We start from the raw sequence: 27,927 nt of genomic DNA, 5'->3' as shown, positions 1-27,927 counted from the left end.
CCTAACGCCTAGGAAAAGGGAGTTTTCCACGTGGCCTGCTCCACAGCGGGAATCAGCAGGCGAGGAGGGGTTTGGTAAGCTCTATTCTCCAGCAGAAAAAGCAAGGACCAGAGCCCAAGGGGACATTTATTTATCTCCGGTTCCTAATGATGTCTCAAGTGCCCTGCACGTGTTAGGAGCCCCGCTGTGTGCGCCCTGCCCGTTTCCCTGCCTGATCCGGAGGGAAGCCCTTGAGGCAGGATGCTCCGTGTGCCGGGCACCTGAGGCCCTGGAGGGGAGGCGCTCGGGTGGCTGTGGCCCCCTCTGCAGCCAGGCTTCTGAATCCAAAAATGGTGGATTAGAAGAGGCAGTTAAACTGTGGGGAGGAGATGAGGCGCAGCCCTGGGTCTTGCACTAAAGGGAGGAAAGGGGGGCATGTGAGCTGCCCTGGGCTGAACGGCCTGCGAGTGGGTCTTGGCCAGGAACCCAGGCCCTCCTGCTGCCCAGGAACCCCAGGATCAAGTGTCAGGGGTCAAAGGTAAAGGCCTGGGCGGGAAGGCTCTGGGGAAGCAGGATCGTGTGGAGAACATGAGCTAAGTCCTACTTATCAGCCATGTGATCCTGGTTGAGTCTGTTTTCTCATCTGTAAAATAGTGAAATCCAGATCCCTTGCCCTTTTTTGAGAGAATGGGTCCTGGAGTCATTTGCCTGGTTTGATTCCTGCTTTTTTCATATCCTTGACGAGTGACCTTGAGTGACTTGGTTAATCTCTATGAGCCTCGCTCTGTTCTCTCACTTGTAAAATGGGAACAATCAAAGTACTTTCTCAGAGGTTGTGGGGATGAAATGGGAAAATGCGATAACGTATGGTATGCTTAAAAATTTCAGAGGGTAGATCTCATGTTTAATGTTCTTACCACAATAAAAATAAAAAAATGTAAAAGAGTGCATGTAAAGCACAGTGCCTGGAACATAGTAAACACTCAGTGGATGGTACCTCTGATGATGATGGTGGTGGCGACGATGGCCACTAATTTTATTATGAGCAGCTGTCTTTGTGGGGTGAGCCTGTGGGGGAACAAATGACTCAGCAAACAGAGGCCCGCTGTTGGGTGTTACAGGCTCTCAGTGAGGATGGCTCAGAGCTGTGGCCTTTGGGTGCAAGTATCGGTGGTGATAACTGTCACAGGTCACCCTCACGCTCGGCAAGCTAGGCCTGGTGGTCCCGTCTGGGGGACTCCTCGGCCTGGTGCCTTCGCCCAGCACTCTGTCCCCAGAGACTTGCTTCTCTCCTCCCCTGACTCTGCTCCACTTCTGCTGGCCCCAACTTTCCGTGACCACCTTTGCCAAGTCCTCCAGCATGGGGCTCCCCTCATCCGGTCCACGAGGCTACCCGTCCTTTAGCACAGGAGGTGGTTGGCTGGGCGTGGCATTCATGCGAATCCACGTACGCGCACGCATGCTCACTTGCACATTCTCAAACACATGTGCTCCCCAACTGAGCTTCTGGGAGCCTCACATCCCCGCCGTCACCGCAACTCCTCCCCTTCCTCTCCCACCACAAAAGCCACAGGTAACAGCAGTCCCCGGCTGCAGAGCAGACAATGCAAAACCCAGAGGCAGGCTTCCTTGCCAGGCTGTTTTAAGCATTCAGCAGGATGTGAGCCCAGGTGGCTAACGGCTGGGCTGGCCAAAGACAGCTCTCCCCCACCCTCCCCCTGCCCCAGCTTGGCGAACTTGGAAGGGGCTGGGAGGTAGGCTAAGGGATTCTGCACGGTGCCAAAGAGCAAAAGAGCTGGACTGCTGACCCACTCTGGCCCCGCCACGTTCCCACCAAACACGGTGTGTCCCTGGGCAGGTCCCACCCCATCTGGAGTTCAGTTCTCTTATCTGTAAAATGGGGAAACCAGATTCTGCCCACACAGGTTAAAGGTCATCCAAGAGTGTGGAGGATTTAACAGCCTTGTCCCAGTGGCTGCACTTTGGAAAGCTCAAAGGGTGACACACGTGCCGGGAAGTCTGGGAGAGTGATTGGGCACTGTGCCTCAGGTCGTTCCCCGCGTCCTCTCCTACCCCATGGCCAGATTGCTACGGCTTAACTCCCTATGCTGTCAACTGGCATGGAGTCTGCCTAGGGTTTAGGAGTGATGGGCTCACACATGGGTGGGTGGGGCGCTGGTGTATGTGCCCCTCGCCTGGCTGGTCTCCCTGACCCTGGGGTGGCGGTAGCACAGCCAGAGGACTCAGCCACCATCCCCTCCTCTCCCTCTCCAGGCACAGTAGGGAGCCTGGGGGCAGCAACTGTCCCTTCAGCCTGTAGGCTGCAGCCAGGAGGCCACTGCAGGGCCAGGGACAGTGCGGGTGACCAGAGGTGGCCTCAAGGATGCGGGAAGACCAACAAGTCAGGAGCCGGTGTGGGTCTGGCTCTCTCCAGCAGGTGCTGGCAAGGTGGGGCTCTCCCAGGGCCACGGAGCCCCTGCGGGCTAGGGCAGTGTCCTATATTGGTCTTTTGGGGGTGGAGCCGACAACAGCCTCTGCCAGGTTACAGCCTAAGCCTACCGGGCTCATGGGAGGAAAGGGACGAGCTGGCTCCTGTATCCTGGGGCTGGGGGTTTGGGGGTGGGGAGCTGAGGGTGAAATGTCAAAGCCCAGGTGTGGGGGGGAGCTGGGGGTGGGGAAGGTGTGACCCAGAAGCCCTGCACCCCTAGGGCTTGGCCCTGCAGAGGGAGGCTAAGGGCAATGGGTCAGCAGGGGCTCTTGGGGCACGGGTAAGGGGGTGAGGGGAGCTGAGTGAGAGGGTCAGGAGGGGAGTCTCGAGCTGCTAGACACTCCAGCTGAGGATGGTGAGAGCAGAGACTGTCATCAGAGGGGCCAAGGAGGCAGTGGGCGCTGCCCTGGAGGCCAGGGGCTCCGTGTGCCGCTGTAGCCAGGAGAACTCCTTCAGCAGCTGGCGCCGCTGGAGCTCGGGGCCCACCTTCTCGCGGATGGTCTGGTAGTAGCGGTTCAGGTACTGGAGCTGCAAAAGGTAGGAGGGGTAAGGGCCTCCCTAGGCCAAGCTGTCAAGGTGTGGGAGCTTGGTGTCATCCAGGTCACCACAGGTCCCCACAGGTCCCCAGCCATCATCAGGTGAGCAGGGGAGGGATGCCCCAGTGTGTGCCTGTAGGTGCCATCAGTGTGGACCCTCCCAAGGGAGGGGAAGGGGCAGAGGGTCTTGGCTTAGGGGAAGCAGAGGTGAGAGAGGCCCAGGGCTGGGGAGAAGGCACTTAGTGGCTCGAGGGCTGAAGGGTAAACAGCGCCGAGGCGCGCTCGCTCACCTGCTCGGGGGACAGCAGGCTGACGTCGATGAGGTTCCGGTCATAGGGCACCAACGACACCACTTCAAATGTCAGGTAGGTCCCTGGGTACTGGGGTGGGGGCACAGGTAAGGTAGGAAGGCAGGAAGTGAGCGAGGGGGAGGAGCTAGGCTGAAGGGATGGAGGGAACACTCCACCCAGAAGCCCTGGGCATGGGGAACTGACCTTGTCAAGCCTGAACCCTCCACAGTGCCCTTGGCCACCCCTGTGTCTACCACTTAGGCACCCGCCTTTGGTGCTTCCCTCATGATCCCTGAAGTTTAGACTTAGGCCTGTGTTTTTCAAAGTGTGTGCCTCCAGAGCACCAAGGGAGCCTGTTAAACATGTAGATAGATTCTGGGGTCCACACCCCAGATCACTGGAGTGAGAATCTCTAGAGCAGAGCTGGGAACCTACATTTAAATAATTTTAAGGTATTAGTTTTTTATATCTTTCTATCTGACTTCTATCTACAGCTCTCTTTCTATCCATATCTCTGTTTCTATCCATTGAGGTATCTATGGAGATAAATATAAAGAAGAAGAAATAGCCCATAATTCCCATCTCCCAGAGAGCTCTTGCATATATGTGCTTAGAAAATTCAAACTACAAAAAGATACTCAATAAAAATGGAAAGTCTCCTCCCTGCCTGGTTTCCTTCCTGAAAACATTTTTGGCACATATAGTATATATATGTGTATATTCTAAAAATTCACGCAAAATGGATCCTACTATACACTTTTCTGCACCTCCCGCCCCCCTGCCATAGTAAACCTAGGAGAGTGCTCCATATTGGCGCAGGGAGGTCTACCTCACTCTTTTTATTTTTTTTGCGGTACGCGGGCCTCTCACTGCTGTGGCCTCTCCCGTTGTGGAGCACAGGCTCCGGACGTGCAGGCCCAGTGGCCATGGCTCACGGGCCCAGCCTCTCCGCGGCATGTGAGATCTTCCCGGACCGGGGCACGAACCCGTGTCCCCTGCATCGGCGGGCGGCCTCTCAACCACTGCGCCACCAGGGAAGCCCTACCTCACTCATTTTAAGGGTCCATAGTGTGCAGATGATAATTTATTTAACCAATGAAGGATATTTAGTCTGCTTCCATTTTTTTAAACTATTACCATCACTGCTACAATCAACATCATCGTATAAACATCTTTATACGAAGTGACGTTTTGGGACTATATCCAGAAGGGATACATCTGGCAGTGGGAGTGCTGAGACAAAAGGTATAGGCATTTTCAATATGTATTTTGATAGACATTATCAAACTGCCCTCCCAAAAGGTTGTACCAATTTGTACTTCCCCCAGCAATGTATGAGTGTTCTTTCCCACACAAACTCACAAGCACTGGGTGTCATCAAAGTCTTTCGCTTTTGTCAATCAAATGGTATTCTACTGTCACTTTGATTTGTATTTCTTTAAGAATAAAGTTGAGCATCTTTTCACATTTATGGACCATTTGTGTTGATCTTAGTGAATTGTCTCTTTATGTCTTTTGCCCATTTTCCCCCGTTTTCCTTATTTCTGTCTTACTCGATTTTTAAAAGCTTGTGGTGAAAGAAGGACATTCCCCCTTTCTCTGACACACGTGCTACACTCGTCATACATCTTTTGAGTTTGTATATGGTATCGTTCCCATATAGATGTTTTTTATTTAACTGAGTCAGAGTTATCAATCTTTTTCTTCATGACTTCTGAGTCTTACATCGAAAGGCCCCTTTCCTCCTTGGGATTATAAATGAATTCAGATAGGTTTCCTTCTAGATCTTTTATGGTTTCACCTTTAAACCTCGATCCATTTGGAATTTTATTTTAGTGTAACAGTGAGGTTCTTCAGTTTAATCCCCCCCATTTATTAAACAATCTTCCTCTTCTTTACTGTTTTGAAGCACCAGCTTTATAGTAAACTAAATTCCCATCTTGTTTATGGAAATTAGAGGGTCCATTTCTGGACTATTCTGTTCCACTGTTCCGTCTTTCCCATCTCTGGTGTCTTACTGTTTTAGTGATGGCTGCTTCGTAGTGTGGGCTAATATCTGCAAAGGCTAGTTTCCCTTATTGTTCTTTTCCAGAATCCTCCTAGCTATCTAGCTATCTTTGCATGTTTATTTTTACAAATAAACTCTACTATCATTTTGTGAAGTGTTGAAATTGAGGTTGCCTTGAATTTATAGATTAACTTAGGGAGAAATGACATCTTCATAATATTGAGGCTTATTTCCAGAGACCGCCATCTACTTAAATCTTTTTTATGTCCCTCAGTAGAGATTTTCTCCGTGTAAGTCTTTTAAAGTTTATATCTAGGTATTTTATCTTGTTGGTTGTTATTATACAGAATCTTTATACCTAACAGGCTCCCCTGGTGATTATTATGTGCATTGAGAACCAATGATTTAGGGCAAGGATACTGATTCATTTGGTTTGGAGTGGGACCTGGGCATTAGCATTAAAAAAATCTCCACGGGCTTCCCTGGTGGCGCAGTGGTTGGGAGTCCCCCTGCCGATGCGGGGGACACGGGTTCATGCCCCGGTCCAGGAGGATCCCACATACCGCGGAGCGGCTGGGCCCGTGGGCCATGGCTGCTGGGCCTGCACGTCCGGAGCCTGTGCTCCGCAACGGGAGAGGCCACAGCAGTGAGAGGCCCGCGTACAGCAAAAAAAAAAAAAAAAAATCTCCAGATGATTCTAATATTCTAATGTGCAAACAGGTTTGAGAAACTGATCTATGGAGTTATTCTGACACTAAGGAAGACTGCAAATAAATTCATGACCCTACATTAAATTCTCCTTTGACCATCCTTACCCCCCATGCAGCCCAGAGTCACTGCCACGCTGTCCACGCCTCCAGCCCACCTCAGTGGCACTTTACCTTGGTCTTTGCTTCTACCACAAGGGCCACATCTTCAAGACGGATCCCAAATTCTCCATCCTGATAGTAACCAGGTTCTGGGGGGCACAAGAGATGCTGGTGACATTAAGTAGGGGAGGGGACCCAAGCCCAGGTTTCCTACGCTGACTGAGGAGTGGCTGGAGGGCTCGGCTGCCCCCCGCTGTTGGCTTGGGCAGACCCAGCACCTGTTAGATGCTCCGTGGCTACTCGGAGGCCACTGCCAGACTTCAGATTCCCCACCCTCCCTTGTAACCCAGCAGGGAAGACTTAAGAGCCCACTTGGGTCCTGGAGGTGCTCCCCTCTCCCTGTGTGCCACTGTCCTGTTACCCCGGCGCTTGAATGGAGACTCTGGAGTTTGGATGTACAGCTGGAAACCAACTCCCATGGGCAAAGTGAGGGTACGGGCTGAAGGGGCTTGGGGTTAGAGTGGGACAACCCATTCGGGGCTGGGAGTGGGGAGGTGAGGGAGTGCAGCGGTGGAGCCGGGGCGGGCCTGTGTGGGGCTGTGCTCCTTGAAGGCTGGCGTTCCCTGGACTGCAGTCCTGGAGGAGCCCCGAGAGCCGTACCGATGGAAGTGAACATGCCCTTGGCCATGGCAATGTTGCCAGACTGGAATCCCACTGGCCCTGGAAAGGGAGAGTCAGGGACAGTGTCAGCCCTCCTGCAGTCACCAGCTTGGAAACTAGCAGGTTCCGGGGAAGAGCAGGTAACTGGGATCCCTAGGAGCGTGTGTCCACCGCATCACCGTCTACCTGCGACTGGTCCAGACCAGACTGGCTCTGGCTTTTATTTCTCTGGGGTCTATGCCAGTCAGCCACTGGGCCTTGACCTGCCTCTCCTCTCTCTGAGGCCGTCCTAAATGCCAGCGGAGCGGCCAGCTGCCAGCATTTCTCACTTACCCTGTGGAGCACCAACCCCCCACCAGCTGGGTAACCTTGCATGGGTCACTGCACCTCTGTGGGTCATGGTCATTTCCACACCTGTGAAACGCTCCACCTCTTTCATAAGGGGCGACTCCAGGGGAGTGCTGAGGAGATACCTACATTCGTGCACACACAGGAAGTTGCCAATGCCGTGGCCTGTCCCATGACCATAATTGAGGCCAACATCCCACAGGGCTCTGCGGGCAAAGGCCTCCACCATTCGCCCTGGAAGAGAGGTGACCTCTGGTCAGCTGGCTGGACCCCAGACTATTGGCTTTGCCCCTTCCTGCTCTCTTTTTCCAGACCAACCACCAGGATGGTGCCTGAGGAGAGGGCCCCCTGAGAGGCAGGTAACCATGCCCCATCTCCAGTATACTGTACGTCGTACCCACTACCTGGACCTCCCCATCTGTGAAGACACCCGCTTCCTCCAGGAATCCTCCCATGACCGCTGCAGCCCACACTGACCGCCCCCACCTCTGAGCTCCGGCTCCAGCTCCTGAGTTGGACTAGGAGACAGGAGGCCTGGGCTCAAGGCCTGGCTCTCCCACTAACCCTCTGTGTGACCTTGGGCAAGTCACTTTCTCTCTCCGGTCTGGATTTTATCTATACAGTGGATGGGATGATGATATAATCCCTGCCCCACTAGCCTCCCAGGGTCTGAGTGCAGTGAAATCAGGGCCTGAGGTTCTGGGTCCAGCCTGGTTTGCAAAACCCACCTGATGTAGCAGCTGGGAAGACGAGTCTGGAGAGATCAATGTTTCCTATCAACACGCGGGTGTACGCCTCCTGATGGGGGGAGGGCGAGGGAATGCGGTGTGTGGGCCCAGGCCTGGGTTGGGGGATGTTTGGGGGAAGTGCACGTTCATGCGTGGTCACCCAGGTTCTGGAGGATGGCCGGAGGAGACCGAGGGGGACCTGCTCAAAGCTGGGGCTTGGTCCATGCGGTTCCCTTTGGCTGGTCCACAGGGATGCTTGTAGGTGGGGGTGAGCTGAGGCTGCAACAGTAGGGATTGGGGAGGCAAACTCCTTGGGCTGGAATCCTGACGTGGCCACTCACAAATTTGACCTTGGGCAAGTGATTTTAACCGCTCTGTGCCTCAGTTTCCTGGTCTGTAATGGGACGGTCATAGTACCAGCTCATAAGGTTGCTGGGAGGACTAGGTAGCCTCGTGCATGTCGGGTGCTCCCAACAGACTAGATGCTCAAATAGAGGTCAGCACCCTTCATTGCCATGATCATGATCACCCTTTAGTTTTCTTAAGGCCTTATGGTTGGGTTGAGGCCTGATAATTGGCAGGTCGGCCTTGCTCTGTCGGGGCTGTTACCTTGTGGTAAGAGGGAGGGAGGTGGGCTGACAGTGGCCTCTTCTCTTGGTCACTCCCTGTGGCGACCTGGTGAGTCCCCTTCACCGCCCCCGCCACACACAGGCTTGTCATCTTGAGCATGATAGCCTGGGGCATTGGATCTAATAGCTAAACTGAGCTCCTTGAGGCCTGACCAGTGTTTGTTTTCTCTCTCTCTCTGTCTCTGGCACAATGTCTGAGCCACAGTCCCCTTGCTGAATGCACAAATGTGGCCCCCTGCTCTCCAGCCCCCCGGAGGCCCCCAGAGGCACACAGACCATGTCCCTGCCTCGACCCCAAGTGGACCAGCCCTCGCTGCTTCCTGAAAACCTCCAGCTCCTTTCCACCTCTGAGACTCTGCTGGTGCCTTTCTCTCCCCCTGGAATGGAATGCCTGTCTTCCTCTTTTCTGTTCAGCACAGTGCTAGGCTCACAGACAGCACTAAGAAAATATTTGTTCATTGACTTACTGAAATGGGATGATGATAAGCTTGGGCTGAGGCCCTGTTGGGGGCCTGAAATATCTCTGGGGAAGTAGTTGGGGGCACTGGGTTTTCTGGTACTAATTTGCTGTGTGACCTTGGGCAAACTACTTAACCTCCCTGGGCTTCAGTTTCAGCCTCTGTACAATCAAATGGCTCTTGGCAGAGTGGTTGCTTGGGTGTCCGTTGGGTGAGTGTGGGTAGGGAAATGTGGTCCAATGCCTACCTTTTGGAAAGCAGAGGGGGTGCCCCAGTGGACTGTTCTGGTGATGTCTGTTGTCCCGTCCCTGTGGAGAAGGACAATCAACATGTCCAACTCTTCTGAACACCTTGGGGTAGGGATCGTGGCCACGTGCTTCCCGAGTGCTTTCCACTGGGGTTTGAGTGGCAGGGCTGGGATGGGGGTGGGGAGGGAGGTGAAAGGAAGAGGATGGCTGCCATCATGCAATTCCCAAACTCAGCATCTATGCATGAAGGGGCTCTACAAAGCTATCACATTCAAAATCACTATGTTTTCTGAGAGTCCCAATTCCCCACATACATCTTCTACCCCCATACCAGCCATTTTGGTTGTTTTGTAAATCTGGGTTTCCTTGGGCCAGGCTGGCTCTAAAAGCAAGGCTTCCTCCAGGCTTCCTAGGAGGTAGGAATGGACAGTCCCATTCTTACAGATGGGGAAACTGAGGTCCAGAAAGATCATAGCACTCTCCCACATTCATATACTTATTTGCCATTTATAGAAGGGAGGGAGGCAGAGCAGACGTCATTATCTCCATTTCACAGGTGAGGCAATTGAGGCCATGAGGCTATCTCCCTCCCTGAGCCTCAGTGAGGCCAGGTCTGGCAAGCACTGACTCCACACAGTTCTCTCCATTGTAAACATGAATCTGCCCCAGGGATTTGCTCAGAGTCCCAGTGAACCAAAGCTGCCAGAAGCCAAATAGTCTGACTCCCAACCGCCAGCTGCAGCCGTTCCCTCAGGATGCCTGCTGTGGCCACCCCCCGGGGGTGGGGGCAGTGAGGAATGATCCCAGGGCCCTAGGGACTCCTCCATGGGAGCAGGTCACAGGGCGTGGCCGACTTCTTCAGAAGGAGAGAAGAGGAAGTGAGATGGCCATTTACCCGGCCTCACCCTGCTGAAGCATGCCCCAAATCCAGCAACGCCCCAAGAATTCACTTCCCCTTCCCACACTGGCCATCTCAAGTATACACAGCGCCACACCAGTGACTGCGAAGGCTGCTAGGCTGAGTGCCTGCCAGGCTGGCTCCCAGAGCCCCGTTAAGGCTAAGTGTAGGGCTATTATCATTAGCACATTCACCGCAGGATAGAGGATGGGAAACTTGCTCCTCCATCAGTTCAGCGTGCCCCTTTCTATCCCCCACTCTAAATTTCCCACAGTCCACCTGCTTCCTAGATGAGAAGGGAAAATCTTCCAGCCCACCTCAGCTCAGCTCCCATGTGAATGAATGGGACTAGTCTATTCTGCATGGCTGTCATGTCCAGGTGTTCGGGTTGTGCACTGCACAAAGGTACCACATCTAAAGAAATGCCATTCACTGAATGGGTATATACTAATTTCAATGAGAGCACACAAGTGGACACACAGGTTGTGGGGTCCTGGAGCACGGGACAGTGCCCCCCCACCGCATAACCCTATCTGTGGTTGTGCACACACTCAGAAGAACATGCACATGTCTACTCGCAGACACATCCGCGTGCTGATGGGTGTGCCCTGTCCCAACTGTGCTGCAGGTGTCCCCTGAGGTTGCTTCACTCACCTGCCTACTGCTCTTGAAGGCCTGATCCTGCCCCCACTCCCCGTGACATGGTCACCTCACCGTACAATGAGGAAAGAGGTGGTGAGGACAATGCATCACGCTGGTGGCGTGCGGGACGTGTCCAGGGTGTGCATGAGTCGGTGAGAATACGGGCGCTGTGTTTGTGCAGCCAGGCGGGGTTGCTGAGCGTGGCTGTTCGGACTGTGTAATAACGTTCGGGCTTAAAAAACATTTAACTTTCACAAGGGGAGTCTTCCTGATTTTCACAGGGCAGCACCTGTGGGCATCCCCACTGTTTTGGCCTCTGTCTGTTGCCCACCGGGCAGGGACCCCCACGTGTGAAAATGGGAAGGATACTCAGGCACATTCAGTCCAGGCCTCTCCTTTCTCAGATGAAGGATCCATGCCCAGGAAGGGAAAGCTTTGGCTGGCTCTTGGCTGAGCTGAGACAGCCGGGCCAGGGCTGGGTGGGGAGTACATACCAGTATTGTCCCCCGGAATCCAGCAGGTACATCTCATCTGAGGACAGCTTGCGGTGCAGCTCCTTGGTGGGGCTGGGAAGGGGAGAGACGCTGAGAAAGGAGCAGCCTAACCCTGAGCTGGGTGAGGTGGGGGTCCTGAGTTAAAGCAGAGGAACCTCCTCCCCCCTGGGGGCCGGCCTTCTAGCTAACTCCTTTGCGGAAGCCATCATCCCCCAAAGGGCCCTGGGAGACTACTGAGCTTCTGCTGCTAATGTCCTCAGCGCACATCTGTTCATCCTGCACCTCCCCGAGCAAGGCCCTGGTCCCCAGGGAGGGGAGAAAGGAAAGAGCCCCGAGTGTGGGAGACGGGAGAACTTTAATGAGCACCCAGCTGAGCTATCTCTTTTTACATCAGGAGAAACAGGTTTGCAGAGCAAGGGCTTACAGAAGGCCCCGAGGGAAAGCTGTGAGGGAGCTGGGCCTGAACCCAGATGCTGAGTCTAGGGCTTTCTCTAACTTCTTGCCACCTCTGGGAGCAGAGGGCCCCAAGAAGCCAGGGCACAGGAAGGGAGGGTACCCGAGGGTGGAGCTGGAGAGCAGGAGTTGGTAGGGCTGAGGAGTTCCTACCCTGTTACTCTCTAGTAGGGAGAAGGGGCTGGGCTAAGGCAGCTGAAGGCTTGGGGACACTGGAGGAGGGAATTCTGGGATGGGTCAGGCCAGCCACTGGAGGGTGTCTGCCCTCTCCCTGCTTTGTCCTTGCCAGGCTGAGGCCTCTAGTTGGCTCGACTCCCCACCCCCAAATTGCATCAGGCAGGCCTGCAGCTGTTTGTTTTGTACAGAGCCAAACATCTGGCCAGCCTACATCTTGGGTCCACCTTGGCTGGTTCAGGCAGAGTGAATGGGCCCTTCTCCCCATGTGCTTGTGAGCTTTAAGAATTAAATAACTCACAGGAAGCCAAGGAAACACATCCAGCAGCAGCCCCACCATCTCCCTTCCAGATCCTTCTGCCCAGAGTGCTCACAAAGTCCCAGCCTCTCGAGCAGGGAGATTATCAAGTCTTTTAATTCAAAGGAGACTCTCAACGCCTGACTGGGCTCCATTCCGCACCTCCAGCCTCCACAATGCTAAAGGCCTCAGAGCTTAAATGTGGACTCAGGTCCTCCACGGAGCCCCAGAAAATTCTTTCTTCTGAAGTACCTGTAGTGGGCCAGGGCAGCATTCAGGCCACTAGCAGAGATGGTTTCAAAACTGGATCCGGAGAAGAACTCTTCTTCTCTGGAAAGGACAAGGCAGGAATGATCAATGAATGGGCTCAGGGACTAGGCTGGGCCCAGGATGTCCAACAAGGGCAAGTGAAGGTGACGGCTGCCTCTACCTCAGCCAGGCTCCATTTGGCCTTCCCAGTCCCACCTCCTGTCACTTCCCAAGCCCTGACCTGTCACTCATAGACCACTCAAGGTCAGAGAAGCAGAGATCGTAGAGGCCAATTTTTCCTCCTCTACCTCCATTTTATAGATGGGGAAACCAAGGCCTGTGTCCCAAAGTGAGTTCCTAGTAAAGCAAGAGTGAAGAAACCTAGCTCCCTGTATCCGAAAACTCCCTCAACTCCGGAGCAGCATCCTGGGCTAAGTGTGCCCTCAGGGAACCTCCCTCCCCAACCTTGACATTCTCAAGTGGTCCAAGGTCCTACCTGGCCTGAGCTGGCCTGAAGCAGACACTAGGGGGCGCTGTTGGGTTGTGGCCCTTCAAGTTGTCCCACTTTCTGCAGAGCTGGGGAATGTCATCCAACACCTCTGCCCCGCTTCCCGACCACGACCACCCAAGAACCTGTCACTCCTTGTTCCAGTGGGGCCCTCAGATACTAGGAGGGTCTTCCTTCCCCCATAAGGAGACCAATCCCCCCTCCCTGCCCCCACCCCCACGTTAAGACAGTCAGCCGAAAAGGATGGCTGTGGTCCTTCACCCTCGGAACTTCTCCAGCAGCTCTGCCCCTGAGAACTCATCCACGGTGCCTTTGGGCACGTTCTCCTCCAGCCAGACCAAGTATCGGATCACAGCCACAGCGTCCCGCACCTGGAGCAGGGCAGGCAGAGAGGCGGGCCGAGGAATGGTCTCAGCCGGGGCTCAGGGATGAAGGAGATGGGGGGACGGCTCTGGGAGCTGAGCTTTAAAAACACGAGGGTCTTCCTCGCTATTCGATGATATTAAGGGATTCTTATTAATGTTTTTATATATGACCAGAGTGTGGTCATGTTTTGAAAAGAGTTCTTGTCAGAGATACTGAAATGTTGATAGAAGAAACGATATGATAGATGGGATTTGCTTTAAAATCGTCCAGCAGCCGAGGACACGGGGGAGCGGAGATAATGAATGTCGGGTTGTAGAGGAAATGAGATTGGCCTTGAGTTGATGATTATTGAAGCTGGGTGATGGTGATGGGGATCATTATGCTACTTCCTCTACTTTTGTATATGCTTAAAATTTTCCACAAGAAAAGTTTTCAAAAATGAGGCAATGTATCCTAATTTTAACAGGAATATCCAAAGGGGCAAGCCATCCTCTCCCTGGGGTGAAGGAATTATTATAAGTAACACTTATTTAAGACTTGGAATGTGCCAGGCAGTGCTCAAAGCAATATATTAAAAATATATAATTACATAATTATACTTATACATATAGAACTATATAATCATTATATAAGTATCATATATTTATGTAATTATTATATATTTATATGTACATATTAGATATATAAATGCACATATGTACACTATATATATTTATATTATGTATTACAATGAATATATTTAAACATGCATTATTTATTATATATTATTTAAACTATACAATGTAGATATATATCTTTAATCCTCACAACCCTCTGCTATGGGTTACAGTTATGATCCTCATTTTACAGAGGAGGTAACTGAGGCCCAGAGAGGTGAAGTGACTTACCTAAGGTCACCCAGCTAGGAGGTGGGTAGAGGAACTAGGATTTGAACTCAGATACCATAGCTCCGGGGCCCAGGCTCTAAACCACTGAACCACCCTGGGAACAACAGGGTGGAGCACAAGTGGGTGCCCAGGAGTTTGGCGTCCACGTCTCTGATTCACTGAGGGCCTTCTTCAGGCTCCTCCAGCAGGGTCTCCTTTCTAACCCATCAGACCGGGAGCTCCCCAGAGGCTCGTGTGTCTGCCTGCCCATGGACTTACATGGCTGGCCCTGAGGAGGGTCTGCTCCTTGCTGTTTTTCACCGCCTTGGTTACCATCACTGGGGAGTAGGTGTCTGCTATGAGTTTCTCCTGTGAGGGGCAGAGAGGAAGCGGTCTGGGAGCCCTCTCTAGGGCACGGTGGTGTTTGAAAAGGATTGGCGGGAAATTCCAGCTCAGATGAGACTTGCCATCTCCTGGAGTGGCAATGCCCTTCCCGCTTTCTGACTACGCAGGGCTTTCCTAGTCTTCCCTTCCAGCCTAACCTTCCCTCTCTCCCTCCCTCCCTCCCTCCCTGGTCCTGGATCCCAGCAGCACTCTGGGATGGATCCGAGCCTGGCCCCTGCCAGCCACAGGCTGTTCTGACACTGTGTTTCCTGCACATCTCATATCATGACAGCTACCACTTATTGAGCGCCTGCCATGCGTTAGGCACCGGGCTTTACATGCACTGTCTCCTTTAAATCTCCTCAGAGTGACTCTTTTGAGGTTGTGACTCTTAGTGCCATTTTACAGGTGAGGAAACGGAGGCCGGATTGACTAAGTCACTTGTCCAGGGTCACGGCACAGCCAGTTCTCAGTCTCAGGTTTGGTGACCTCAAAGCCTCTGCTCTACCAGCCTGTACTCCCCCAGCCTCCTTGACAATCTCTGAGCTCTCTGTGGACAGATGTTCTGTCTCTTCCCGGGAAACCCTAGAAAGGGGACTCACTGCACCACTGCTGACTGACCAACTTCCAGAATGGTCCAGGGGCTGTCCCCCCCCCACCCCCCGTTAGGTTGAGACTTATCAGGGCTGTTGGGGGGTGGGGAGGACGGTGCATGGCAAACCCACCTTGGGTATCACTTCATAGAGCCCATACGACGTGTAGCTGGTCCCGATCCAGATCTTCACGGCTCCTGAGGTGTAAGCCTGGACGCTGTCACGGACTTGGCCGTAATCTTCGAGTTGCACACACATGGAATCCGTGCAGCCAGAGTTCAGGTACTGCAGGGTCTCGGAGCTAAAGCGACTCTTGTTTGCAAATAACCTAGGTGGAGAGGGAACACCAGGAGGGTCCAGACAGAATCTAAGGACAGTGCAAAAGACCAGCGGCCCTTTGTTCCTGGAGGTCAGAGTGCGCCTGCGCCAGGCAGCTGAGCAGACCAGATTTGGAGTACGTGGGAACAGAGGTCAAGGGGGTCAGGAAAAGCTGATCGGAGGCTTCCTCGAGGGTCCTGCTGGGGCAGGCACCCCGCTTCTGGGACGGCTGCATGTTGGGGCAGTGAGGAGTTAGAGGAAGTCCGTTACCGCAAGCCAAGGACAAGCCCTACCTGATGGAGGAGTCAGTGAGCAGCGTGTAGGAATAGAAGAAGGGGTTATAAGGGATGTCACTGCTGCGAAGGTTGAAGAGCCCTGGGGAAGAGAATTGATGGGGACTATTTGAGGCTGACCTGCCCGACGCAAGTACACATGACACCTTTGCTCTACTGTTGGCTTTGGCCTCCAAGGATCCCCAGCCGCACGCCGGCATCCTCTGCCCCTGAATGTTTCTCAGTCTTTCCGGAGTCGGGGAGGGTCTCTGAAGCACTAATGAGCACTAGGGGCACTTTCTCCCAGAGAAAGGCAGATACCCAGCCAGCAGTCTGCACACGGTGTCAGTGGGCTCCCAGAATACCTGAAGCCCAGAGCTGGGGTCAGGTGAGAAGCGCTGAGCCACGATGGGATAGAACAGGGCTGCACGGGGTGCTAAAGCCGGGAAGCTGAGTGCCCTGGGCTCGTGGCCAGGAGGTTGGGAGGTGTTTGCTGGGCCTCCTCCCCTTCATGAGACAGAAGCCTTTGCTGCTGTGGTTTCCTGGTCCTCTGATGGCCCGGGGGCTGGCCCCAGATTGCACGGGGCTTCCTGGTTTCCTTAGTGAGCAGACGTGAGCTCCTGCCCTCACCTTAGTTCCCGCAGGCCATGACCACAGAGCTCTCAGAACCCATGGGTCAGTGGTCGTTGGGGGAGGAGTCCTGTGCTGTAGAGCCCAGGAGGCTTGGGGGTTGGGGGGAACGCAGGTACCCCCCTGCATCCACAAATCTCTACTCACAGGCCGTCTCATCAAGTGCGGACAGAAGCACGGCAGTTGGAGCCTCCCGATGCTTCTGCATCTGGCTTCGGATGCCAGATACTTTCTCCTGCCAGCTGCTTCCTAGAAGCAAAAGAGCCAGAAGAAAGCAGAAGTGATCTACCTTCTCTTTGGCACTCCGTTCCTGAGAGGGCTCCCTTAGGGCAATGGTTTTCCATTCCTTTAGAAGCAGTAGAACCCTTTCTTTAACCAAACTCTTACTTGTGTAATCATTAAGGACATGGGCTCTTGACCCAGACTGTCTGGGTTTAAATCCTACCTCTGTCATTACTTGCTGGCTGACCTTGTGAAAATTAGCCCCTCTGTGTCCTATCCTGCACATCTGTAAAATGGGGATGGATTATAATAATAGTGTCTACCTCAATAGAGTTGTTATGAGGTCCGAATTAACTAATATTTGTAATGTATGTAGAATTGTGTCTTGGTGTATAGAAAATCTGGTATAACTTTCTGATTAACAAATAAGCATGCAAAACAGAGATCAGGAGAGCAGCCCTAGTTGAAGGGTAAAGGGATAGGGCTGGGCCATGTTTAATCCTCTTCCTCACAGTAACCCCAGCACTTACTAAAGCCACTTGGGTCTGGGCTAAGCACTTTGTGTACATTGTTTTAATCCTTACTTGACCCATTTTACAGATAAGGAAATTGAGCCTTCGGAGAGGTAAAGTGACTTATCTATGGTTTTCGTAGCTGGCAAGGGGCGGAACTGGGACTTGAACACAGGTCTGTTTGACTACATGGCTCACATTCTTAATCGGTATAGACATTGGACTATCTTGCTAACCTTGTCCTTAAACTCTGTGTCACAGAGCTGTCCTTTCTGGGATGCTTGTATCCTGGTTCTAGGACTTTGGTTTTCATCTTTTTTTTCCCCGGCTCCCTGTAATCCCTCTAAAGAGTCTGCCCTTAGGCAGGGCTAGGAATTTGCTGGCAGAAGATCATAAGCATTAAGGGTCCTAGTTGGGCTGAGAGATTAGCATAAACAACATAATTCAATTTAAAAAATCTTTATGCAAACAGGTGAAACTGTTCATCAAGAACCAAAGCTTTGGGTGTGATACTTCTTCTAGGTTTATTTTATTTTATTGTGGTAAAATACACATACCATAAAGTGTTATCATTTTAACCATTTTAAAGTGCACAATTCAGTGCCTTTAAGAACATTCACAGGGCTTCCCTGGTGGCACAGTGGTTAAAGAATCCACCCGCCAATGCAGGAGACACGGGTTCGAGCCCTGGTCTGGGAAGATCCCACATGCCGCGGAGCAACTAAGCCCGTGCGCCACAACTACCGAGCCTGTGCTCTAGAGCCCGCGAGCCTCAACTACTGAGCCTGTGTGCCACAACTACTGAAGCCCGTGCGGCTAGAGCCCGTGCTCTGCAACAAAAGAAGCCACCGCAATGAGAAGCCTGTGCACCACAATGAAAAGTAGCTCCTGGGCTTCCCTGGTGGCCCAGTGGTTGGGAGTCCGCCTGCCGATGCGGGGGACGCGGGTTCGTGACCCGGTTCGGGAAGATCCCACATGCCGCGGAGCGGCTGGGCCCGTGAGCCGTGGCCGCTGGGCCTGCGCGTCTGGAGCCTGTGCTCCGTGGCGGGAGGGGCCGCGGCAGTGAGAGGCCCGCGTACCGCAGAAAAAAAAAAAAAAAAAAAAAGAGTAGCCCCTGCTCGCCGCATCCAGAGGAAAAGCTCGCGTGCAGCAACGAAGACACAACACAGCCAAAAATAAAATAAATTAAATTAAATAAATAAATTTATAAAAAAAAAAAGAGCACTCACAAAATTGTGCAACTACCACCATTATCTAATTCCAGAAACATTTCCATCATGCCAAAAGGAAACCCTGTAGCAATTAGGCAGTCTCTCCCCGTTTGCCTCTCTCCCCAGCCCCCCGCCCCCGGGCACCACTAATCCTCTTTCTGTCTCCATGGATTTGCCTATGCTGGATGTTTCACACAAATGGAATTCTACAATATGGGGCCTTCACTGACTTCTTTCACTTAGAATTATGTTTTCAAGGTTCATGGATGTGATACATTTTCGAGACAACAAACGAAAGCCAATTTAAATTGTCTGATACACACAGGTGTCTTTGAACTTTTCACGTTCTTCCCTTTGCTCTTTGCCCCCTTTAAAACCTGTGCGTGGCTGGAGAGAAAGTCTCTCTTGTCTCTGTGAGCTTAGAGACTCCGTTCTTGGGCTTCCAGGCCCAGTTCTGGCTCTGGATGGCTTTTTCTTGAAGACTAGCAGCCTGTGATGGCTTGGCTTCCTCTCACTTGTGGGAAGTGATAAAACCCATGTGAATTCTCTCCCAGTCCCTGGAAGGTTTTCCCCTTTATCCACTCCTCTTCCTGACATAACTGCACCCTTCTTTAACAGAATGGAATGAGTTTTATTTATAATGGAAATGTCTTGGATAGCAAGTTTCTTTAAAAACTGCGTCAAGATGCAGAAAGTTTCTGCAAGTTACATCAGAATGGATAAAGAAAATTGGACACAATTTTGACTTGTTTCATCAGACTCGCTATTTTGAAATTTCTCTCCTGTTTTTGGGATTCCTTTCCAAACAAGAAGTGTGCATAGACCTGTGTGTGGAAAGGGACCTCTCAGATTGCCCAATATTTCTAGGAATCCAAGTCTATGGGCTTGTTCAGAATTCCTAGGGAGGTAGAAGCTGGTGGTGGCCAAGACATTGATTCATACTCAGTAGCCTGGGTCCAGTCAGTTTAGTTACCACTTACAAGAATTATAGAGCACACTTCTTTTATGACATATTTAGATGGCGTCAACGGGGTCAAGATTATCGATGTTAGAATTTTGAGGGTCAGTTAATTTTCCTTTGCGGTCCGGCCAACACTTGAACCCTAATCTGTGCCACAGACTGAGCTTGACTTAGTTTTTGCTTCCTTTGTCCATGCCAGCCCATCTGACCCCAGCCATCTTACATCTAAATTCCTCATCACTGCAGGACCCGAAGTCAAGGTCTGAATGATTCAATACAAACCAGTCTTCACTACCAGACAAGCAGCCCATATCATGTTTTTTTCTCTCTTCAGAGGGGTAGGTTTTTTTCATCTTTTTCGGACTCCCTTGTTTCCCCCCTTCCTGTTCCCTCTTGCTTCAAATCCTGACACTCTTTATTCCAGCATTTTCTAAATATGCTTCGAGGAACTTCCGATTCAGACTCTCCGAGGGGATGGGGCCTAGAAACCTGTGTTTTAAGAAAGCATCCCAATCTATTCAGGTGCACGTGGAACCATTGCTTTGGGACCTCTTAGGACGAATTTTTCAGCCAAAAGAGCACCAGCGGGGGCCTGTGTTGCTCCAAGGTGGGAAAGAGAACGGGCGTAGGAATCACCTGTGAATGCCTCCTGCAGGGCATAGATGGGCTCACTTGGCACCGGAGGCCTCTCGGACCCCCACAGCAGGTCCACAAGGTTGACGGTGATGGACACCAGCTCTCTGTCAGAGTCTCGGAGGGCCGCGTTATAATTCTCCCAGGAATCTGCAGAGGCAGGAAGGAGTCACTTGTCCCTGGCCTGTGTATGCCTCCGGGAAAATTGTGACGCAGGCAAAGCTCGTTCTTGTCCCCTCTGCCTCCTGTTCCGCTCAAGCAGCCTGGGCCTTCCTCCTTCACTCTCACCTTCCTCCTTCAGCTTGCCCTGAGCCCGCCCCAGTACTGCCCACGGTCAATTAGCTAAGCTCGCCCTTTTAAGCGCCAAGGGCTGCGGGGCCCTCTTTTCGGTCCTGTCTGTTCGACTGAACTTCAATGCCACAGCCCAAAGGAATGGTGAGGTTCAGGCCACTGGAAAGGCTGGCAAAGAAGCCAGATCTGAAGTGGGAGCCTTTCAGTGCATATTCATGAGGACGGCACCCTTGGGGGCAGGCTGGCCAGCTGCGGAGGGGGGGGGGGGCACTGGGAGCTCAGGGAGCTGTGTTCCTGGATGGGAGGGGAGGGGACTGTGCTGCTTTTTGTAAAAAAATTGTTTGGCCACGCCATGTGTGCCATGAGGGATCTTAGTTCCCTGACCAGGGATCAAACCCACACCCCCTGCAGTGGGAGCGCAGAGTCTCAACCACTGGACCACCAGGGAAGTCCCAGGGATTGTGCTTCTTTACTCAGAAACCCTCTCGACTCCTTTGACCCTTCCAAGCTGCCTTCCAGAAGAGGGCTACCAAGTGTTTCTACTGCCCTGATTGTTAGAGTTCCAGGGCACAGAGGATGGTTCTAGGTTTAAGAACATCCCGGCCTACCCACTGGCTAGGTCTTAACGATTCCCTGAGTCTTCTAGGTTGGGTCTCTGCACTCCTGGCTTAAAAAAAAAAAATCTATGTTTATTCTTTTAAGTGTATTTTCATTACACAATCCAGGAATACACCCTTGTTGCAAAATATTTTGCAACTACAAGTTCAAACCCTCTATCTTTAGAGTCACCCTGCACCTCCTTCTACCAAGATGTGCTTCTTTACATCCTGAGGGCCTGAATCTCCCTCGTTGGTGTGGATAAACGCGGGGACTGAGGGAAGAACATACTGATGGAGAAGAGGAAGGGGTCGAAGCCCACACGCCCTCCAGCAGGAATCTCGGTGAGGAGCCAGGTGACAACAGGAGTGGTGCCAACTGCGAAAAAGACAAGAAGGGACACCGAGGTTAGCCCAGGCCCTCCAGCTGGGCTTCTGTCTGTGACAGTTCTTCCACCTCTGTCCTCCTTGATATCCGCCTCAAAGATTAGGGATGGCTCCAAATTTCTTGAGCTTCCCACAGGGGCCCAGCACGGCCTTCCATGCACCCCCCTCACCTGTACCTTCCCAAACCCAGTCTGGGTTCCAGGGCTTGGGGAACAAATCCATGCCGTCCTCTTACCTTCCTTATGGAGCTCCCAGTTGCAGTCCATCTGCCGCTCAGCCTGGGTCCAGTAGCGGCTGTCGGTCCAGAGAGCGGCTTTCCCCATGGTCACCACGGCGATTCCTGGGGCAGAACAGAGAAACTTGGAGGGGAGGGTGAAGGTGTAGAGCGTGGCCTTAGTTAGCGCTTTAGCAATGTGGTGCTGGCTCTGACGTTGTCACAAGGGGTCTCTGGAAAGAGTTGCTCTCCTCCCTTGGAAGGGAGTGAGGCAGGAGATGTTAAAGAGAGTGTTGGGGGGAAGGTAGCTGGAAGTGTGTCCTGAGTTGGGCATCTCTGCTTTGCCTTGAGGCCCTTTCCTAAGGGAGCATTGAGCAGGACAAGTGGGGTCTGCTTTTGGCCATCCCAAAAAGTCGATGCTACATGTAGGTGCTCTCAGCAAAGATGGTGTGGCAGTCAGTATGAAGATGCGGTGGCTGATGGGAACACTAAGCCAGGGGCTTAGCTGAGGACAGGCAGAGAGGCCAAACCCAGTGACTTCTGCAAAGAGAAGAAGGGCCCGTGATGGGCAAGCCAGGCAGCTTGAAGCCCAGGGGAGGGATGTTTAAGGATCAGCAAGGGAAGCTTAGGTTTCATTCAAGGGGCCAGGATCAAGGTGGGAGGCCGATTCCAAAACTGGGACCCCATAAATGGTCTCTATGTTTGTGTCTCATTTGGCCACGTGAAGTGATGTTATCCATAAAAGGACCAGCAAAGTAAAACTTTGTCCCCAAACGAGCCATTGTGTGAAGGGAATCAGCGGGCTCCTAGTGGCTAGATATAGAGGTAGCAACTGTCCCAGAAATGGAGCCCAGGGAGCGCCGTCTGGGCCTGGCTGTGGCCGAGGCAGCGAGCACAGGAAAGAAGTCAGGAGGGCCATCTGCCTCATGCAGAAGCGTGGCTGCTGGGCTATGAGATGTGTGCCCTGGTGACCCCTTTCGGAGTGGTGAAGGGGGAGGCAGAGAGTGGAGCAGGGGCCTCTGGACACTCGCTCCTGGGCTCCTGGCTGCTGAGAACTAGCCACACCAGGGCCTCTCTGACCACTCTGGGTCTCCCACCAGAAACAACGAGGGCTGGGTAATGGCTGTCACCTGCAGACCCTGTAAAGCCTGTAATCCACGCACGCCTCTTGTCATAGTCGCCGATGTACTCGCTCTAGGAAATCAACAACACCGTCATTAGCCTTCTTCATGGAGTCACACCCCACATGGAAGGCCCCCAACCACATCCCGGTTCTTTCTGTCTAGTCAGTTTCAACCAGTCCTACAAGCCCAATGGGTACATCATAAATAACTTGTGCAGAGAGCTTTACACATTATTGGGTTTGGGTTCTCATAATCCTTGGAGACAGATCTCATTATTCCCATTTCGCAGTAGAGGAAACTGAGGCTCAGAGAAGTTCAGACACTTACCTACCCAAGCTTCTTAGCCCTTTTCGGCAGGTGGGAAAATGAATTCAAGTAATCGTATTGACACTGAAAATGCCTTCTCTTCCAACTGGGCTGTTGCTGGGAAGGTGGATGGGGTGGAGGTGGAGCCAGGGTGGGAAAGGGTGGGATGGGTGGGCAGGGGTGCTGCTTTGGGAAAAGCAGTTCTGGCTCAGACCATCTTCTTTCCTGTCTGTTCCCCTCTCCCAGCCTACACCCCAAACTTGTGGAATCTTGGATGCTGGATCGTTTCAGCGCTCCATCCATCAGCTGATGGGAAGGGCTGAGACAGAAGGGAGCTCAGGGTTCTTCTAATTCAGTTCCCATCCCACATTCTAACCTCCCAGGGCAGGGGTATCCTAAACATTCATTCTGGATCCACCATCTAGGAATTGATCAAAATCGTTCTGAAGTTGTTTATAGTTTCACTGCCTGAGGTCAAGGAGATTTGGCAATGTCTTCTCTCCTATGTAAAGGAATACATTCTTTCAGTTGCCCTAAAACGCCTGTGTCCAAGCTCCCCACTTCCTTCCCTTTGCCTGTCAAATCCTTTTTCTGTCTTCCATCTTCTGATTCTTAACAGTGTCCTGTTTGTGGCCTGTTCTCTTAGGCCAGACCCAGCTCGGGGCGGGGAGGGGGGGGGGTTGGTGGGAGGAGCCATCCCTCACCATGTGAGCATCCGTGTCGGGGACGATGTAGGCAGAGACATTCTGGGTGTGCATCTGCTGGCGGAGGGCTGTGAGCTGCGCTGTGGTATTGACCACAGTAACTGGAAGGTACTGACAGGTGACAGGAAGACACCAAGACACACACACACACACACACACACAGACACACATTGCTTAGAGAAAATGTCGCCGGGGCCCCCATCCTCTCCTTAGGCAGGGATTGGGGTTGGGTAGGCTGGGCCAGCCTGGAGAGGGATGGTGAAGAAGCTGATGTTATGGATTAGTCTAGATTAAGGTGCCTGGCCTGAGTGGAGATGGAGGTGTTTAAGAGCTTGGAGAGAGACTTTTTGTGACAGTAATGGGACCTGAGTCTGGGATGGGGTAGGGGGTGGGTAAGAACTGCAGGGTTCTGAGCCCTGCCACTGGGCCAGGCCAGGGGATGGCCCCTCTTTGGATACCTTGGGGTAGAGTTGCCAGTTTAGCAAATCAAAATACAGGATACATCCATGTTTATTTTAACATAAAAATAATGTGGTTTGCCCACCTACCTGCCTGCCCCAGTGGTCTCATAAAGTGGACGAGGCAAGCGGATGTATCCCATTTGTCCTGAGACTTTAGTGACCTGCTGGCAGGCCCATGAGCCCTCACCTTCCCATGAGCCCTCACCTTCTGGCCTGCTCCTGTCTGGAGAAGCTCTTTCACACTCTCATCTAGTTGTGTAAAGAACCCCTCTGGTCTCCATAGGGAGCTGATGACCTTCCAGCTCCAATATGCTGGGCCTTCTCACAGTCTTCACACCCGAGGCCTCCCCCTCTTGACCTTGCGCTGGCTCTTCTAGCCCTCTGTCTTCCGCCCTCCTCCCCGTTCCTCTAGAATTGTTGTTTTCTTTCCTCCCATCCTCTTCCTGGCCTCTGCCTAGCTATCCTCAGCGAAAGGCTGGCTAGGGGCCTCCTCCCTCCTTGCTGTCCCTCCTCCCTCCGGCTCGCAGGGGCTGCCTGGGCTCAGGCCTGGAGGGAAGGAGATGACCTGCCGTGGGAATGGCTGGGAGGGAGGGATGGGGGCGGATGTCAGACACCTGAGAATGCGCCGCCCGCCCTGAGGGAGGTTAATCAGAAACAGTGGCCCCAGAGTCCGGAAATCAGGAGGAAGGCTGGTAGAGGGTGAGGCTAGCAGCTGGGCCCGTGGGGGATGGGGAGGAAGGTGGGAGCTGTGGGTCCGGGCGGGGCGGGGCGGGGGCGGGGCGGAGGCAGTGCCTCACCGGAGGGCTGATTGAACAGTTTCTCACATCCTCTCTCAGGTCCAGTGACTTTGGGCGGCCCCAGGCACAAGCTAGAAACCGGAGAAAAGTCCAGGGTCACTTGGAGACTGGATAGGTCCTAGAGAGCACGGGAACACGTTCCCCTAACCCCCTTCCTGGTCCCCGCAGGGCCTCCATCCTTTGAAGCAGGAGATGCTGTCCAACTCTACTTGAGGATAAAAATAATTACATTTCATAGGAAATCAGGCTGAATTGGATGGCACCCTGGGTCACAATCAAAGAAACCTGTTTCATCGACAAGTGATTGCCACTTTTGGATGGGTTTTAGTGCTCATTAAATCAATTTTTTTCCTTCCAATCTAATTGGGTCTTTTCAGGATCTACCGAACTGGAAAAGTTGTGTGTAAATTAAATTTTTGTAATCAGATTTTCTCTTAAATGCTCTAGAGGATCTCGCTAAATAATAACCCCATCTTCGTTTTACCCTTCTATAAATCTAATTATATATATATTGGGTTTACTTAAATTCAAGGCCCACTTCTACCATTTCTTACAGTCCAAATATCTGCCTCTCATTCCAGGCTACAGAGGCCAGCAATCCCAGGCTGACATCGTCCCCTGGTGGGGAAAGGTGGGTTAGCATCTAAAGAGCTCCTACTATGTGCTAGACACCGAACTCAGCAATTTACCTATAGTATCTCTTTTGATACTTGCAACAACCCTGGGAGATGGGGATTATTGTCTGCTTTCTACAGAAACGGGAGCTGAGGCCCAGGTACGTTTAGTTACTCGCCCAAGTTTTACCACAGTGAGTCCGTGGCAGAGCAGGAATTTGAACCCAGGCCATCTGAGTACAAAAAAGCCAACCATGGAAGGGTGGTGCCCAGAAGGGACAGAATGTATAGAGACAGTTTCCAGTTGGGGCTCTGCCCCAAATTTGGTGTGTCCCAAGAAGAGTCGCCCAGTATTCATTGAGCAAACATTTCCTAAGCCCCTGCTCTGCGCCACGCACTGGGCTAAGTCCTGCAGGCTCTGGGTCTTCACGCCCTGAAAGTCCAGGGGTCTCTGATAGGCCTTCCTTCCAGCACCCCACCTTTTGGGGGGAATCTCCCCAGAGGTAATGGGGGTCTGAGTTTGGGGAGACACTCTACTTTTCCTTTCTGAGTGGGTTGAGCTACAGATGGAAGGAGTACCGCTGGGTTCTAACACCATGAATGCCCTGCCTCACTGTCTCTCCTGGTCACATAAACTCAAGGGAGAGATGAGACCCACCCTGTTGATTTAAGAAAATGAACGCTCATTTCTGTAGGAACAGATCTCTGGCAAAATGGTGGCGCTAAAACACCAACATAAGAAGCAAGACACAGCCAACCCATGTCCCTCTAGACACCCCAATTGCTGTTTTCTGAGGTCAGGGCTGTGGCTCCCAAGGGCAGGCTCTGCAGCCGAACCACTCTGTGGTCCCTGGCACGGGGCCTGACACTGGGGAGGTGTCAGGAACTGGGTACTGAATGAATGAGTAGGGTCCTGCTGCCACAGAGCAAAGGGAAGGAGGCCTCCCTAGGGCCAGGGTGGAGTGGATGTGGAAGATGCTGAGCTGGGCACTTAGCTGTGACTAAAGAGTACAAACAGGACACCATAGGGTGACAAAGACCAAACCTTAGCTAGACTCCATCAAGCCCTCTTCTCCATTAGGCCTTGACTTCCAAGTCCATCCTGTCCTTACTGGGCCTGCATCGCCCAGTCTTGAGCAAGAATCCTGCTAAGTCAGTTTAGAGAGGATTCCCCACCCTTAGTATCTCATCAACCTTGATATCTGATCAAATTCCTCATCTCCCATCCTTGATATTTGATCACCCTGCCTTCAGCAAGGATCCTATTAAGTCAGTTTAGCAAGAATCTCCTCACCCTTGATGTCTCCTCTTGGCAATTTTCCATCCACTGACCCCCTCACTCCGCTCATGGACAAGAAGTCCTCAGCCATCTTTGCTATATTCGGAGTTGAGCCTGATCGTTCTCCCCTACTGCAGCGCCCCTATTGCAATAGTCTTGAATAAAATCTTCCTTCCTCTTTTAACAAGAGCCAGAATCATTTTTTCTTTAACAGGTGGGAATGGAAACAGGCCAAATCAGACTTGAGGTGAGTCTTGAGGGTCCCCAGGACTGGCCCTGGGGTTCCTCTTCCTCAAGACAGAGAGAGGGACCAAGAAAAAAAGAGACAACCTAGGCCCAGACTTCACTCCAACCCTTTCTGAGCCCACAGGGGAGAGGCCAGAACTGCTCTCCAGCTGGACCTGCCCTCCCAGCGTGGGAGGGAGAGACGGGGGATGCACATACCACAGAGGAGGACAAGCCAGGGGTAGCAGCCCCAGGGAGCCCGGGCCATGGGGTCTTCAGATGCCGGTGCTGGGTGGATGGAGGGTCAAGGGAGAGTGGGCAGGGCTGTTTCCTTGGCCTCTTCCTCCAGGCCTTTCTGGGGCAGGAGCAGCCAGGGTTGGGGGCTGGCAATGGGGAAGAGGTGTCCAGCTGGTGAATGGAGAGTCCTCTGGTCTTTGGTTTCTGAGGGTTCCAGGAGTCAGGCTGGGTGGAGAAGGCTCGACTGCCCCAGGCAACATCTGCTGGCTCCCTGTCACCCAGAGCAGGGTGTGAGCCTGCCCCGGGCAGAGTCCAAAGTACTCTGAGACAGAGGAGGAGCAGCTGGTCTCAATCAGCCTGCTTCTCCCAGCCCCCTCTCCAGCAGCCAGCCTCGGCCATTCCCGAATTCTGTCCCCCTCCCTCCAGCAAGCTGTTTCCTATTAGCTGCCTCACCCCAGGCTCTGGCTACAGCCTCACTTTTGCTTTGAGATGGATGTTTATCCTTCCGCCTCTTCTGAGCTGGCCTGACTCAGAAAAAGCCAGTGTCCTCTCTGCCCAGTGCCTGTGAAGCCCCACTGTACCCCTCGGAGAAGTTAATTACAGCCGGAGACTGACTTTCCTGAACTGAGGGCTGGGTCCCCTCAGGAGAGTCCCTTCTGTAAAAGTGGCAGCAGTCACTGGCAGAGGGGAAGACTGCCCTTCTCTTGGGATGGTGGGGATGGTGGAGTCCGTGCAGCTGTTAGTGCCGTACACACCTGAGGGAATGAAGGCCCAAAGGCCTGTCTGGAGGGATCGGGGGATGACATTGAAGAGGGAAGAAGACCCAG

The 27,927-nt window shown here is 52.7% G+C and overlaps 1 protein-coding gene across 4 annotated transcripts; it reads right to left on the bottom strand.

The window, feature by feature from the left end:
- Positions 1-979: 979 nt before the first annotated feature.
- XPNPEP2 (X-prolyl aminopeptidase 2) lies at positions 980-27,389 on the bottom strand. 4 transcript variants are annotated; one of them, XM_032620948.1, is made up of 21 exons: positions 27,083-27,389; positions 24,746-24,816; positions 23,488-23,598; positions 22,484-22,547; positions 21,375-21,479; positions 21,045-21,131; positions 19,869-20,015; positions 16,474-16,575; positions 15,718-15,799; positions 15,239-15,434; positions 14,409-14,498; positions 13,159-13,268; positions 12,393-12,470; positions 11,216-11,287; positions 9,181-9,241; positions 7,847-7,916; positions 7,248-7,352; positions 6,771-6,830; positions 6,183-6,259; positions 3,294-3,383; positions 980-2,995 (listed from the first exon to the last, which is right to left on the bottom strand). In XM_032620948.1, the coding sequence occupies exons 1-21, from the start codon at positions 27,129-27,131 to the stop codon at positions 2,801-2,803; spliced, it is 2,022 nt and encodes a 673-aa protein (XP_032476839.1). In that variant the 5' UTR covers positions 27,132-27,389; the 3' UTR covers positions 980-2,800. The 4 variants fall into 4 exon arrangements, 3 of the variants coding, with proteins under 3 accessions (XP_032476839.1, XP_032476840.1, XP_032476841.1); XM_032620949.1 differs by lacking the exon at positions 23,488-23,598; XR_004348166.1 differs by lacking the exon at positions 7,847-7,916 and having other exon boundaries at positions 2,951-2,995.
- Positions 27,390-27,927: the final 538 nt, after the last annotated feature.

The sequence above is a fragment of the Phocoena sinus genome, chromosome X (genome assembly GCF_008692025.1).
Source record: "Phocoena sinus isolate mPhoSin1 chromosome X, mPhoSin1.pri, whole genome shotgun sequence".
Classification (NCBI taxonomy): Eukaryota; Metazoa; Chordata; class Mammalia; order Artiodactyla; family Phocoenidae; genus Phocoena; species Phocoena sinus.
The sequence above is the reverse complement of the archived record's forward strand: the minus strand, read 5'-3'. Positions and strand labels throughout refer to the sequence as shown.

Excerpts from the sequence above, each read along its gene's own strand:
- XPNPEP2 (XM_032620948.1), bottom strand. The coding sequence starts at position 27,131 with ATGGCCCGGGCTCCCTGGGGCTGCTACCCCTGGCTTGTCCTCCTCTGT. Across the intron at positions 6,831-7,247 it reads CTTCCTGTGTGTGCACGAAT|GGCCAGTGGGATTCCAGTCT; the intron begins GTAGGTATCTCC and ends CTCCCTTTCCAG. Across the intron at positions 6,260-6,770 it reads GGGCATGTTCACTTCCATCG|AACCTGGTTACTATCAGGAT; the intron begins GTACGGCTCTCG and ends TGTGCCCCCCAG.